Source organism: Monodon monoceros, unplaced genomic scaffold (genome assembly GCF_005190385.1).
Source record: "Monodon monoceros isolate NGI ecotype Baffin Bay Population unplaced genomic scaffold, NGI_Narwhal_1 Super_Scaffold_14, whole genome shotgun sequence".
NCBI lineage: Eukaryota > Metazoa > Chordata > Mammalia > Artiodactyla > Monodontidae > Monodon > Monodon monoceros.
Window position 1 is genome coordinate 17993547 of NW_021703770.1, and position 15872 is coordinate 18009418.

The following is a 15872-nucleotide window of genomic DNA, read 5'->3' on the forward strand; positions in this document are numbered from 1 at the left end:
AGGGCCCGTGAGCCATGGCCGCTGAGCCTGCGCGTCCAGAGCCTGTGCTCCGCAACGGGAGAGACCACAACAGTGAGAGGCCCACGTACCGCAAAAAAAAAAAAAAAAAAAAAGCCCTGGTGATAGATACATTAGGCATCCATCTATTCACTCAACAAAACTTCTTTCGAGTGTTAACTGGCAATAGATTCAGAGACGATTACCGCTCCTTGGAGCACAGGGAACATCCCATGGAATAAGCAGGTTAGTCCTCATCTTGGGCTTTCTCCATCACACTAGTTAATCTCTACCATAGGTGGTTACTCATCCAGTTTGATTTGCATGTGCTGTTCCAGCAGTCCCTCTCCATGGAAAGCTGTTAACTTTATAAGGTTTTAAAGAGACTGCAGATGTTTCTCAACACTTTTTCATGGGTGCCAGAATTTACATCCACCACTGCTCTGTGGGAGGGCTGCCTTTAGGTAATACAAAACAGCAGGGGGGGGGGCATTGATCTGCCTGCTTCCTTCAGACAGGTGTGCCTCGGAGAGCATGAGATCAGCTGTAGGCCCATGAACTGACATGCCAACCTGCAAAGTCACTTCTCTGAAAATGCTTTAGCTTTTTTCATTACTTGAGAACTAAGCAGGGCATTAAAAAATGTCCAAAACCAAACTCCCCATTGAAATTTTGAGGTCTCTCTAAGCAAAAATAATCTTTTCCTGGTTTCACAGGTCAAGAAACCATTAGAAAGGAATCATCCCAGCTGCCCAAAAATGGTCTCGAGTCCAACCGCCGAGGCGCCAAAGCCAACACCACGTTGACGCAGATGGAGAGCCAGCCAGAAAAGGTAGAGCGCCCGTGTTAGGCTCTCTCTGCTCCTCCAGCCCGGGAGTGAAGGGAGTGGAAGAAGGGAGGAGAGGAAGGCAGACCAAAAAAATCAACATAGTGCAACATGTCTCATAGTCAAGTCAGCCATGGCAGGGTCTTATAATGCTGTTCACCAGTTTTTGCATCGTGCAGACCGAGCCAGCTCCCGTATCAGACGAGCCACTTATAATCTCCCATCTTGGTACCTGCCCACAGGCCTCAAATAATCAGACAAGGAACAGTTCTGATGAGAGTTGAAAATACCCTTTAACTTATAGAAGCCTACCGTCAAATGATGGATAATAGCTTGAATTCAGTTAAGCAGAAACAGTTAGCAAAATATAATGGAGCATGGAAGTTGTGAATCTAGAGTTCAAGCTCTTGCTTTAATTTCAAGTCTATTTCTTGCTAACTTTGCCACCTGGGACTGGTCTCTGGTTCTCTCTGAGTGCTACTTTCCTAATTTTTCTAATTTTCTAATAGAAATATTTAACTTATCTACCTGTCCGTTATTGGTCAAAGATTAAATGATTAAATGATCTCATGATATCCTGTTGATTTAAAAGAACTGTACAGGGAGTTCCCTGGCGGTCCAGTGGTTAGGACTCCTTGCTCTCACTGCCGAGGGCTAGGTTCAATCCCTGGTCGGGGAACGAAGATCCCACAAGTCTCGGGGCCATAAATAAATAAATAAACAAACAAAAATTTAAAAAAGAACTGTACAAATGTTGGATTGTGTCTTATGGCTTAAATGATAAAATAAGAGGGTATATTTAAAGTTAGCATGACAATATAGATATACTTTAGGAATAAGAATATCATTCTTATTTAAACTTCTGATGCAGTTTGGAATGGAAAGCAGATTTTGTTTCCAGACAGGTAGCTTTGCAGAGTGGTTCACAGGGGGTGCATATTTTCCCATCCCCTTCCTCCTAATCCTTCTCTGGGAGCAAACAGGATAATCTTTTGATCTTTCTGCTTTATTGGCAATGTATATGGTGTGGCTAGAAAAATATGAGGCAAAAATGAGGCAAAGAATGGCTCCTTTACATTTTGCACTGTCTTGCTTTAAGGACTCAGTGAAATAAGGTATGGAAAAAGCACTTCAAAAAGAATAAAGTGAAAAAAAAAAAGAGGGAAAAAAAAGAATAAAGGGGTTTACAAATGATCTCTTAAGCACAGTTTTGATCATGCTCAAAAACCCTTTGAGCCTCCATTGCCCATAAAACAACAGTAGCACCTGGCATTCAAAGTCATCCACACTTCCTCAGCCTCTTCCTTCTCTGCTGCTTTAGCACAAAGACAAGGTCCTCTCGCACCTGCGCCTCTCACCTTCCCTCTGCTGGGACCATGCACCCTGCACTACCCATTCTTCCATCACCACCACCAACACACCCCACCCCTGCCCATGTCTGGGCCTCCAGGAGCCTAGTTTTTCCTGCCTGGAATCCATTTCTTTCTCATATCTGCCTCTTAAAAGCCTGCTCATTTTTCAGGACCTCCCTGGTGGCCCAGTGGGTGGGACTCCACGCTCCCAATGCAGGGGCCCCAGATTTGATCCCTCGTTGGGGAACTAGATCCCGCATGCATGCCGCAACTAAGCCCACATGCCACAACTAAGGCCCAGCGCAGCCTAAATAAATAAATAAATAATCATAATTTTTAAAAAGCCTGCTTATTTTTCAAAGCTCTTCTCTTTCAGGAAGCCTTTTCAGGTAGCCTCCCGCCCCATCCCCACACACACCATCAATCCCATTTCAAATGTATCCTTCCTACCCCCTCAACTCCTAAAGACTTCATACCATATTCGTATCATTATGCCTTCTGACCTCCTGTACCACTTCTTTGCTGTAATTTTTTAAAGCGTGTGTAATAGTGTAAGCCAAGCTCTGATTAAGAGACCAGGTGATAAACTCCCAGAAGGCAAGGAAGACACCTGGACATCCACTTTCCATAGGTTTCCTCAGTGCTTGCACAGGATTGAACACTTTGCAGGCACTCCTGGATGCGTACGCCTCAGCTGATTTGACTGCCATGGTTGCTGGGGGAGATTTTCTGCTTTAAATATCTAGTTTAGGGCTTCCCTGGTGGCGCAGTGGTTGAGAGTCCGCCTGCCGATGCAGCGGACGCGGGCTCGTGCCCCGGTCCGGGAAGATCCCACAGGCAGCGGAGCGGCTGGGCCCGTGAGCCATGGCCGCTGAGCCTGCGCGTCCGGAGCCTGTGCTCCGCAACGGGAGAGGCCACAACAGTGAGAGGCCCGCGTACCGCAAAAAAAAAAAAAAAATCTAGTTTATACTTTTAAATAGGTAGTAACTGTAGCATGAACAGTCTTTGAAACTATAAAATCTCTCCTTACGATGGCCTAGACAGCCGTGTCCACGCAGCACAGGTACAATCATTCTAAAGTAATACCTTGGTGAATTTGATTACAGAGAAGTGTTGATGTTTGTGGAGAGCTTACTGCCTGCCAGGCATTGTTCTAGGTGCCTCACATGTATATTCCCGTTTAATACTCAGAACAATCTTAAGAAATGAATACTGTTATTAGCTTCTCCACCGTATAGATAGAGAAACTAAGACCCAGAGAAATGTAAGGACACAGAGCAAGGCAGCAAAGATTCAGATGCAGAGAGTCCAGCCTCAGAACCGGAGCTACACTCTGCTCTATTGTGTTTCATGTAAAAGCGCCCCAAATGTCTTGACTACTTTTGCTACTAAACTGATCTTTATTCGAAGCTACCTAAACCTTATCTTACTTGAGTTTGAAAGGAAGGCCACAAAAACCCCCTCTTCCACACTTCCCACTGTGCCTGCCCCTTGGGACTTCTGCTTTTGTGTTCCATTCATCTCCCCAACATCTAACAACCACTAAAGAAGCAGCAGAGCTTCCTTCAAATGTAAACTGTGGTAAGTACCAGGTTGTTTGGAAGCCAAGGAGCTACTGAATCAGTCACTGTTTGCTGCTCCCTCTAACAAATATTTCTTTGAGATCCTTGAATGACTCAATCACACATCCCACACCTGCTGCCCTGAGATCTGAGCTGTGTTGGGAGTACACAGTGTCAAAGGGTGAGCCCATTTATAGACTCAGTTAGTACAATGATGCACTAGTGAGGAGAAAACAACCCTCATTTATGTAACATTGAAAATTCAGGATGGGTAACCTAGACGAGAACCCAGGAAATATAAATATTGAAACATGACAAATGATGATACAACAATATTATTACTAACCAAGGTACAAACATCTCTTTAAAACGGTGCCACAAAATGTTTCATCATATTCCAAATCAGTTTCCCTACTGGAGTCATAGGTCATGAACCTTCTGAAAGTGAATACAAAATTTATGTGAACTTACATATGGTTTTTTTGGCCAGAAGACCCACAGATCTTATGAACCTGAAAGCCCCAGTCATGAGGCTTTCTCCTGCAAAGAGGCTTTCTCCTACTGCACAGTGACTGGGGTTAGAACCACTAAGTCATGATGCCTAGGACCAGCTTTTGGTCCCACTGTGCAAAATCCTTTCAAATGGTCTGGTTTAGAAGTGTAAGTATGTCTGTGCCTCTACTGGAACTCCCCCCAGCAGAAGCGACATGTCTTTTAAGAGAAAAAATCATAACACAGATAATGTCCTTCCTACCAGGACCCAAAAGGTGACCTTGACTCTTCTCAGGTTCTATCGACTACATAATTCTTATTGACTGCCATGTGGTACCTACAGAAATACGAACCTTCAAAGGCCATTTCACGTACTAGAGGAGGAACTGTAGTGACAGAATTTGTAAATGAAACTGCTTTTCATTTACACATTGTTTACATTCCTCCAGAGCCAGATCCCATCCTTTCTCTTCCATCACAGTCTAAACTATTCCCTGTACACAACTCTTTTCTCGGCCACTCCCTTGCTCTGAGTGCCTGTTAGTATGTCTGAAATTTATTTTCCAATGTTTTGGCGCAGTGTGATGTTATATACACAGTAGTCATGTTAATCTACCCTGTACATGTAGACAGTTGATTTAACCAGGATTCCCACTTTCCAGAGGGTGAATTAGCATTTCAACAGAAGGTCCACATGCCAGGAATTCAGCGCTGTCCATCTTCCAGCAATACCAAAGACTTCCTTCCTTAGCATAATCGTGGTAAAATGGGCTCCCATGGGTGAAATCATAGGTATTTAAGTCACGGGATTGGCTAAAGCATGCATTCTCAGTGGGAGACATATATTCCGCAAGCGGGCAAAATTTGTTTGGTTGGGGAGGGGTAAAAAAAGCTTGAAATATTGCGAGGGTTTCACGTTCTTCCAAAGCACAACCCTACCTGAAAACATCTTATGCCTTAGTATTTAATTTCTCTCAAGTTAAATTGACTTAAAAATTTCTCCTTTGGGTGTAGTAATGAAAAAATATGTGGAGGAACGTCTGGCTAAAATATTTTAACATCCTCTACACCCTGTAGGAATACAGAATATAGCCAATTCTCTGTCCTTTATTTTTAGGATCAGCGAGTATGTTAGCTCTAGGCTTGTCGTATGTGACGTTTATCATGTTGAGGTACATTCTTTCTATACCTAATATGCTGAGAGCTCTTATTATGAAAGGATGTTGAATTTTTGTCAAACGTTTTTTCTGCCTCTATTGAAATGATCATATAATTTTTATCTCTCATTCTGTTCATGCCCTGTGTCACATTTATTGATTTGCATATGTTGAACAATCCTTCCATCCCAGGGATAAATCCCACTTAATCATGTTGAGTCCTTTTAATGTGCCATTGAATTTGGTTCGCTAGCATTTTGTTGAGGATTTTTGCATCTGTACGCATCAGGGATATTGACCTGTAATTTTCTTTTCTTGTAATGTTGCCTGGCTTTGATAGCAGGGTAATGCTAGCCTCATAAAATGAGTTTCAAAGTGTTCCTTTCTCTTCAATTTTTTGGAAGTGTTTGAGAAGGACTGGTAACATTTTTCTTTAAATATTTCGTAGAATTAACCTGTGAAGCCATCTAGTCCTGGACTTTTATTTGTTGGGAGATTTTTGATTACTGATTTAATCTCCTTACTGGTAATTGGTATGTTCAGATTTTCTATTTCTTCCTGATTTTAGTCTTGATGGGTTGTATGTTTCTAAGAAGTTTTCCATTTCTTCAAGGTTTTTCAGTGTGTTAGCATACAACTGTTCATAGTAGCCTCTTACGATCATTTGTATTTCTTTGATATCCGTTGTTATGCTTAATAGTGAAAGGTTAAAAGCATTTTCTCTAAGATCAGAAACAAGACAAGGATGTCCACTCTCACCACTTCTATTTAACATAGTACTGGAAGTCCTAGACACAACAGTTAGGCCAAAGTAAATAAATAAACACATAAAAGGTATTCAAATTGGAAAGGAAGAAGTAAAATGATCCGTTTGCAGATGGCATGATCTTATATACAGAAAACCCTAAAGACGCCAGCAAATAGCTGATAGAACTAATAAATTCAGTAAAGTTTCAGGATATAAAATCAGCTCACAAAATCAGTTGCATTTCTATATACTAACAATGAACTATCTGAAAGAGAAACTAAGAAAGAAATCCCCTTTACAATAACATCAAGAACAACAAAATATTTAGAAATAAAATATTTTTAGTATCAATGCCCTAGATTTGATCCCTGAACTGTCCTGTATTCTACCTCTGATTCTAGGAATACTTGTTTGCCTGATGGAGGCATTGTTGCTACACCACTGGACACTGCATGGTCTGGCCCTGCCCACCTCTCTGAGCACATCATATGGTTTAAATCTCACTCTCATTCCCTTAGCTTTAGCCCACTGACATTTCTCACCCGCGTTACCACACTTGCTCTTTGCTCTACCTGGAGGGCTTCGGTTCCACCTCCCAGAATATGCAATGCCCTCATCATTCCATTGTCTGATCAGAAGTTGCTTCTTTAGAGAGCCTTTCCCTAAGAAACTCAGCTAGGAACTTCCTTGGTGGCGCAGTGGATAAGACTCCGTTCTCCCAACACAGGGGGCCCGGGTTCGATCCCTGGTCAGGGAACTAGATCCCACTTGCATGCCACAACTAAGAGTTTGCATGCCATAACCAAGGAGCCCACATGCTGCAACTGAGGAGCCTGCGAGCCGCAACTAAGACCCGGCACAACCAAATAAATAAATATTTTTAAAAATCTATAAAAAAAGAAATAGCTAAAGTAGCCCCTTTCTAGGCACACACCATTACACTAACTTGAATTATGGACTTCAACCCTCTTATCACTCTCTGAAACTGGCTTATCACCATCCAAAGCGTTTATTTCCTGATTTATTTCATTACTCTCTCTCCTCAACCTGACTGAAAGCTTCTGAAGTGTGGTAACTATTTCTGTCTATATCGGGGGTGCAGTGTCTGGTACCTACTAGGTACTAAGTACTTTATCATTTATTTGTTGAATAAATAAACGATAAAGTACTTTTTGTGTACTGAAACTGGTTATGTTAATAGTGCCCCTTCAGCTGAATATTAAATAACCTCATCTCCCTCTTAAGCTTAATATTCACCTACAGATGCTCCTTTAGGCTAAGTCTTTTCTAGGCAAACTCTTGTTTCAGGAAGCAATTCTCTCTCGCAGGCTAGTTTTTCTGAAAATTATCACATCAAAACTTTTCTTTCTAAACGTTTGTTTCAGTTAAAGGAGGGGACTTTCCCAGGTAGAAGCACCTAAATGACTACTAAGAAAATGGTTCTAAGAATTCTTATCTATCATATTTTCATTAGCCAGGTGCAGACAAATTGCACGAGGGTTGGGGGGAGGGGGAGAATCTTTGAATTGACACTAGAGATGACCAAATTTCCTGAAGGACTTTTGAAGAGGAAACTCTGAGTAGGCAGGCAGTATTTTCTAACACTCTTCTGATATGCAGATATCAGATATATTTGTTCAGAAGCCTTCAGGTGAGTGGTTGTTTGGGATATGCATCCCTGTTTAATTAAGGAACCCATTTCCTGGGACTGAGTAGACACTAGATGGGTATCTAAGTTTCAGAAAACCCCGGCTGAAGTGACTGGAGCTATTGGCAGACAAGGTCAAAGTGTTTATAAGCAAGGAGTTAAGTTTCTTCTTCTGGCTGCAGAGGAATGACAGACACCATGTTTCGGTCTATTGAGATTTTTTTTTTTCTTTTTCCAAACTTCCCCACCCAGAATTAACATGAATTTGGCACTGTCTTGACAGAAATTTCAAACAGAAAATTGTGATGGGTTTTGCATGCACGGAAAGGCTTGATATATGTTCTCCTCTGTTCAAGCAGGCAGGGTATATACTATGCTATTTAACGTAATTGAGCTCTACTATTAAGAACCTTTATCAAAGAATGTACAAGATTTTCCCCCTGCTAGTAGCTTGCCAAACTCATACAGTCAGAGAAACCAGAATCTGAGAATGGGTGATGCATTTTGGAAGGAAGTATAATCATAAAGTGAAACTACCTGAACTGTGGAGGTTATTTTCTTAGACTGAAGGGGGAAAAGAGAATCCAGAAAAGGAGGAAAAAAGAAATTTGAGGGAGAGAAAAAGTGTGACTTTACAGTTCTGTATTCACAATATTTAGTGTGCACTCTAGCAAGTATTGCGAAAGTCTAAATTCCCTTGAAAATTAATCATGGGACTATAAATCCTAACAGAGTGGAATAGAACTATGCTGCTATGGATTGAATTGTGTCCCCCCAAATTCCTTTGTTGAAGTCCTAACCCCCGATGCAAACTATATTTGGAGATAGGGCACTTAGGAGGTAAATAAGGTTAAATGAGGTCATAAGGGTGGTGTTCTATAGAACTGCTAAGAAGAGGAAGAGAGAGATCTCTCTCTCTGAAGACACACACAAAGAAGAGGTCATGCTAGCACACGGCGAGATACTGGCCACCTACAAGCCAGAAAAAGAGGACTCACCAGAAGCTGATACCCCAATATCAAACTTCTGGCCTCCAAAACTCTGAGAAAATACATGTCTGCTGTTTAAGCCAGGGGTCCCCAACCCCCGGGCTGCAGGCGGGTACCAGTCTGCGGCCCGTTAGGAACCGGGCCACACGGCAGGAGGTGAGCGGCGGGCGAGTGAGCGAAGCTTCATCTGCCACTCCCCATCGCTCCCCATTGCTCCCATCCGCTCCCCACAGCTCCCCACCGCTCCCCATCGCTCCCCACCACTCCCCACCATTCCCCATCGCTCCCCACGGCTCGTGTTCCCGCCTGCACCACCTGCCCCATCCCGTCCATGGAAAAATTGTCTTCCACGAAACTGGTCCCTGTTGCCAAAAAGTTCGGGGACCATTGGACTTTAAGCCACCCAATCTATGGTATTTTGATATACTAAGACAAGCTAAGACAAATTTCCCACCCTCCACTTCTCCTGGTGGGCTGACACAAGTTGCTAAGCCCTGAATCATAAATGAGGCAGCTTTCTTTATAGAGCTTGAAAGACCAGCCTTCCCGCTTAAAGAATGAAGTGCTCCTTCCAATGCTATGTGACATGGGTTACAGGGAGTAGTATTCACTTATTGTAAAGTTATCCCTCCTGCACACACACACAAAGTGGTAAGATTAATACTAAGAATAGTAAGGTGTTTGGGAGACAGTCTGCCAATACCTATCAAAATGTAAAATACATACACAAAATGTAAAATACATATACCAAAAAATTGGGACAAAGGTCCCGATTACATTTCAAAGAGTTTATCCTTAAAAAGTCCACTCACCTAAATGTGCAAAGATGGACACATAGTAATACTCACTGCTGCATGGTTTGTAATAGAAAAATACTGGAAGCAGCTGAACTGTCCATCAGTAGAGCACTAGTTAAGTAAATTACGATATAGTCATACGCTAGAGTATTGTACTACAGTGAAAAAGAATGGGACATTTGTATATATGTCTGTGCCCATCCTTGGTCAGTTTACCCTCACAAATCATCCCCCTGTTCTTCTCTGTATCACGGGAGAGCCCACCAGCTCATGCTGCATCCCATGTCTGCGGGTACCTGCCTGTGCTTGGCCAATGGAAAGCTCTTGAAGGATATTTGAGGGGCAGTATTTCTGACTGCAACTCTGTCTCCATAGAGCTCAGATCCCACTGGACAGAGCCACTGCGGCTCCGGCTTCCTCCTGGTGAGACAAGCCCCCAACTCTTCCCTTTGACCCACCACGGTAGGGAGGTAATAGCTTCACGCTGTTGCTCACGTCTTGGTTGCCTCATCATCCTCTGTTTGACTTCTCAGCGATTCTATAACCTGTGTAACCAGTTCCATCATGTATTAAGTTCTCTCTTTTGAAGCCCTCAGACACAGTGCTGGTATGGAACAGAAACAGGGTCAAGGGGAGAAGCAACCTTTGGAACACTGTAGTGGATGCTCCTTTCTGCACGAAACAACAGGATATCTATCCATAAACATGTATTTGTATATGATCTGAACAATCACACAAAAATCATTAATAGTAGAAGCTTCTGTAAATGGGCAGTGGAGGTCTGAAGCGAAATGGAAATTTACCCTCCACTGTGTATGTGTTAATACTATTTGAATTTTTACCATATGCAGGCATTTAAAAAAGCTTAAACTTAGTTAAGCTAATAAAAATACTTTTCAATTTATGCTGTGATTTTTAGTTTAAGAGGGCTTTCTCTTGTATGACTACGTTTGGACCTATGACCCTGAGGCTGACAGGATGAAGGTCAGAGAATTTCTATCCCACAGAAGCTATAATGATCATGTCACTCCTGTGCTTAAACCCTCCAGCGCTTGCTATGGTTTTTTGGAGAAAGACTAGAATCAATTACACTTTGCAGCCTCACCACTGTCCACTCGGCTCTGCAGCCTCTTCCAGCCCAGGCAGCACCTTGCTCTCCATGTACCAGCCTTACTGGGCTTCTCCTAGTTGCTGGAAATTACAACTCTCTTCCTCTCACCTCGAGGTCTGCTGACACCCTGTCCTTCCTGCCCAAGGGCTATCTTCTCACTACTAGTTAATATACACGAGATGTGGCTTAAAATCATACTGGCTCAGTTGCTCCAACTGTACCTTATTTCTTTCCATGTATTTATATTTGTGTGATTGTTTGATTAATACGAGCTTTCAACGAAAGCGTTATTTTAACGAATGACTGACAATGTTGAAGTCACACTACGCTTGAGTGGGAAACCATAACTAGCCCTTACTGACCCCTGGCAACACTTCCAGATCCTTAAACAATGGGTGACTTACTCAAGCAGAAAGTGCTTGCCTTTCTGCACGTTATTTTTAAAGCAAGTACATGTCCATTTCTGTACAGAGTCTATAACACCTTGAAAGTCAAATAGCTTTGTGTAGAATATTAATAGTTAAAATTGTGTTTGTTAATGAAGAAACGGGCAAACATTAATAAAAGAAAATCAATAGGCTAACTGCATATTTCTCCTCTTTTCTTTCTGTTCCTTCTCCTACAAGATCAGAAAAAGATTTACTAACAATGAAATAACAAGGAATATGTTCTTGTTCTTCTAGTTAATAACCTTTCCTCTACGTAACCTCAGAACTTGTATTTCCAGTTTTCAGGTGTGGGAGCTCAGGTGTAATATGTTCTAGACATTCAATCAGTCACTTCAGAGCCCACTGTGTGCCTGGTCTCCCAAAGGACCTAAATCAACCCCTGTCCTGCGTTTCAGGCATTTCTGTTATAACGATGATTATAAATGGCCTCCTGTATCAGGTGCTTTGCTGCTGTGCTGAAGAGTGGAAGTGTTTTCCTCCTGGGCTTCCCAATATTCAGGCACGATTTCTTTAAGCCATACAAATGGCTGAAACAGAAGCAAGGGCCATCAGAAACACGTGCAGTGAAAATGTGTTCAACATGGGGTCAAACTCAAGAGTTCAGGGAAGAGAAGATGAGGGTCATCTGATTAGATGACCTAGAAAGTCAACATCACACGTCTCTGGGGCCCAGAAACAGAAGGTTAAATTTACGGGCCACTCTGTTCAATGGCCCCTGCCAGTGAAGGATCTGTCACAGGAAGATGGGTGTAGTCTGTCTGCCAAGTGAATGTTCAGACATTTCCACTTGGATTCAGTCCCGAATGCCCGGGTCCCTTCCAATCCAGGCTTAAGGTGAACTCCAGCTTCTGAGTGTTCAGGGCCTGCTACTCACTGTAGTGGGTCACATGGGAAGAGCCAGGGGGACTGGCCAGATTGCTCCTATAACAAACGACGTGAGTGATAACTCAGAGTGTCTGTTTCCTGGCAGTGGGTGATTAATAAACAGCCCACGGTCAGGCCCCGACATGCACAGTCAATACACAGACTATTTTGTGACTCTAGACAAATGGTGCCCCGGCTTTTCTCAAATAGTTACAGGGAGGCCAGACGCTGAGCTAAAAGTTTCAAGGAATATCATAGGAAAACATATGATTCCTGCCCTCAGGAGCTTGTAGTCCCGACTTACCTTGTGCTTCTATAAATGTCTCTACGAGCACCTCGGATAAGAATGATAACCACAGCTAGAGTTAGTGAGCACTTACTACGTGCTAAACACTATGTTGAGTGATTTACATGTTTTATCCAATGTAATCCTCATAATAACCCTCATAATCCTCGGAGGGCGGTATGATTTTTATCCTCATTATACTGATTAAGACACCAAACAGAAACACAAATAAGTTAGTTAAAACTTGCCCGGGGTCATAGAGGCAGGATGTAGTAGATCTGGGGTTCAAGTATAGGAGTCAGTCTGGCTGTAAAGCCTGGTATCTTACTTACTCCCCGAGAATAATCAGCGCTGTAATTTAGTAAATATTTCCTATGGCCCAGGCACTGTGCTGAGTTATCTTACATGCATTCCTTTATTTAGCGCTCACAATTAGTGATTAATCTCATTTATGGAATACTTTTTAAAATGCTTTCATTTGCTCCTTCCCACATTTCTGTAATAGCAGTACTATTTTTATCTTACAGATGAGCAAACTGAGGCTTAGGCAGTCATAAAACTTTCCCAGGGTTAACACTGCGGGATTCAATCCTTGATCAGTTTTCCCCAAGGCTTGACTCCTGCACATTAGCGTTATATGACAGTTCAAGGAAAATGCCTTCAGATAGTATCCCAGACAAACATTATCCTGAGAAAGACAGTAATACTGCCATTTATATAGTGCTTAACTACTAACACTCAAATTTACTTGAGTCCCATGGTCAGTCTAGGTGCTAGTAGCTCAGATTGTAGGTGTCAAACTGAAGTTCAAAAGCTGAGGGGCAGGGCTTCCCTGGTGGCACACTGGTTAAGAATCTGCCTGCCAATGCAGGGGACAGGGGTTCGAGGCCTGGTCCGGGAAGATCCCACATGCCTCGGAGCAACTAAGCCTGTGCGTCACAACTACTGAGCCTGCGCTCCAGAGTCTGCAAGTCACAACTGCTGAGCCCACATGCCTACAGCCCGTGCTCCACAAGAGAAGCCACCGCAATGAGAAGCCTGTGCACCGCAATGAAGAGTAGCCCCCGTTCGCCGCAACTAGAGAAAGTCCCTGTGCGGCAACAAAGACCCAACGCAACCAAAAATAAATAAAATTTTAAGAAATGAATAAAATCTATCTTTAAAAAAAAAAAGCTGAGGGGCAGGTCTAGAGTCATACCACTTTGTCCCCACTCCCTGACCTTCATTCTTTCACTTCATTCTTTCACTAGTTCACTTAAGAAACCACCAGGCTCTGGAGAGAGAAAGCTGAATAGGACCTTCTGTCTTCTGTAATTCACAGTCAGAGCAGAAGAGCTGAATTCTTTCCCTCTAAATATTTTCTACTCTTGTGTATGGATCCACTTGGACCTCCGGGTGGAAAGATGTGGGTTTGAAAGGGCAGATACTCTGACCCCTGCTGGTAATACTTGCCCCTGGCGCCACTCTTCTGATTCTCTTCACCTTCCTCTCCTTGAACTCTGGTGAAAAGCAGAAATTGACCTTCTCAGGAGACAGAACTGAACACCTGGCCCTGTTGGGGAGACTGGCTCTGCAGTGGTTTTTCAGCATCCGCAAGCAAAGAGTTCTGGTAGCAACCTGAGAGCAAATCAGTAAACTGCAAGCCCTCAAAATGGGTCTACACTTTAGACGTCATCAAGTCCAACTTTCAGCTAAGCAGCTGGTGGGAGTGGATGGGGGAGACAAGAACACTTCAGGAAAAGCACCAGACTTCCGCCAACAGCTTGGGGGCGGTGGAAAGACTTCGAAGAGGCAACTCCAGAAGTTCAGTAGGTAGGACAAGAAGGTACCAATGACCCTTTGATGATGATGGTGTTGATGAAGAAAACAGCTGCGAATGTATCCCGCAGCTTGCAAGGTGTTTCCTGCCCTAGGCAGGAAGTTTTCCTGGGCTGATTATCTCTGGCTCTAACTACCCCAGGCGACAAACGGTGAAGAGGAAAAAGCATGGGCTTTAGGACCAGACAAGTTAGAGGAGTTTCTTCTACATGTCTATGCAACCTTGGAGATTAATGACTGCAAACTCCCAGAGCAGTGCTCTGAGACAGTGCGGTGCGTGAATAAGAAGGCTTGTTATTGGAGGGCTCAGAAACGGCTGAGAAGGGGATCAGACAAGAGTGGAATACGGTGTCTGGGACGCACTGCAGGCTGCGCCCGGATCTTGGCTGAATCTGACGCTCGGGGTGGAGAAGCCCAGCACAGCAGCTACCCAGCGTGCGCCCAGCCCTCCCACCGCCGGCCGCGGCTGCCAGGAGGCCGGCCGCTGGCGGGAAGGGGTCAGGAAACCTCAGAGCCGCGCGTAGACAGCAGCCGCCTTGTTCCGTAGCCCGGTGGCTTTTTTTTTTTTTCCGCCTCCCAGGGGCCAGACATCCCCGTCCCAGTACCGCCCACCGCCCCCCACCCCCCACCGCGCCGTTTCTTTCCGCCCTGGCTCTGAAAGCGTTAATCCCGGACCCCAGCCCCACTCCCCCGCTCCCGCCCAAGGTTCCTAAAAAAGAAAGGTGCAAACTTTGGTCCAGATAGGGAACGAAGGATCAAAGCGAAGCCGATACTTCCTGTTGCCGGGACACTATATATAACGTGATGAGTGCACGGGCTGCAGAGACGCACCGGAGCGCTCACCCCGCAGCCGCCGCCTCTGAGCGCCTGAGGTTTCCCGGGGACCACAATGAACAAGTTGCTGTGCTGCGCGCTCGTGGTAAGTCCCTGGTCCGGGGACGCGGGCACCGGTGTCCCGGGCGCCTGGGGAGGCTTCTCGCCTCCCGGTCTCTCGACCTCCCCGAGGATTGATGGGGAAAAAGCTCGACTTGCTTCCTCTCCCAGGAGAGATTTGGGGTCAGGTTGGAACAGGAGACCTCTTTCAAGCTGATTGTGCTTCTCCTAGGGTGTCCCTTTACACTGGAAAGTTCCTGCTGGGTTTATGGAGAAGAGACGAGCTCTGGACCATTTTTATTTGAATGATTTTTTATCCATTCTATTTATTGTCTCTCTTCATCTCAGATGGTTCATACCATCTTTGATTAGTTAACCTGAGCATCATCATCATCATTATTATTAACATTAGCAATAAAGTGGTCTCTTAGAATCAAGATAAGTTGGGAGATGTCAATTTCCTTAAAACTATTGTAATTAGAATAAAGTTTGGATGCAGTGAATATATGATACATCATTAGGCTCATTCCCCACTTAAGCAAATGCTATAGGAAATTTTGAATAAGTGGCACCAGAGAAAAGATCACACATGCACACACATTCTTTACTGTGCAGTTTAACATTTTACTAACTTTTTATTATCAAAATGGGATATTTCAGTTCTCAATTTCAATGTAGTGTGAGATAATGTTAACTAGGTTCTAAAATATATTAAATAATTGAAGTTCAGCACTAAATAGAGCTAAAAGTTATTTTACACATACAATTTGGAAAAGAAGGAATCTCTGTAACTTTTAGCTTCTTTTTTTGTTTTTAATTTGGATTTTGACCAATCAAATTAATAAGATTTGTATGTAGATTATTCTATGACCAATGGCTTATTTCCTTTATGTCACTAGAGTG

At 43.6% G+C, this 15872-nt stretch overlaps 2 protein-coding genes across 2 annotated transcripts in view; one reads left to right on the top strand and one right to left on the bottom strand.

The window, feature by feature from the left end:
- Window positions 1-15872, bottom strand: part of COLEC10 (collectin subfamily member 10) — a 166265-nt gene that overhangs the window by 121319 nt on the left and 29074 nt on the right. The gene's annotated exons all lie outside the window — the stretch shown is intronic.
- TNFRSF11B (TNF receptor superfamily member 11b) overlaps window positions 14599-15872 on the top strand; it is a 29185-nt gene continuing 27911 nt past the window's right edge. The window contains exon 1 of the mRNA XM_029222910.1: window positions 14599-15015. Coding sequence (XP_029078743.1) covers window positions 14986-15015 — 30 coding nt within the window. The 5' untranslated portion in view covers window positions 14599-14985. The remainder of the gene's footprint in view (window positions 15016-15872) is intronic.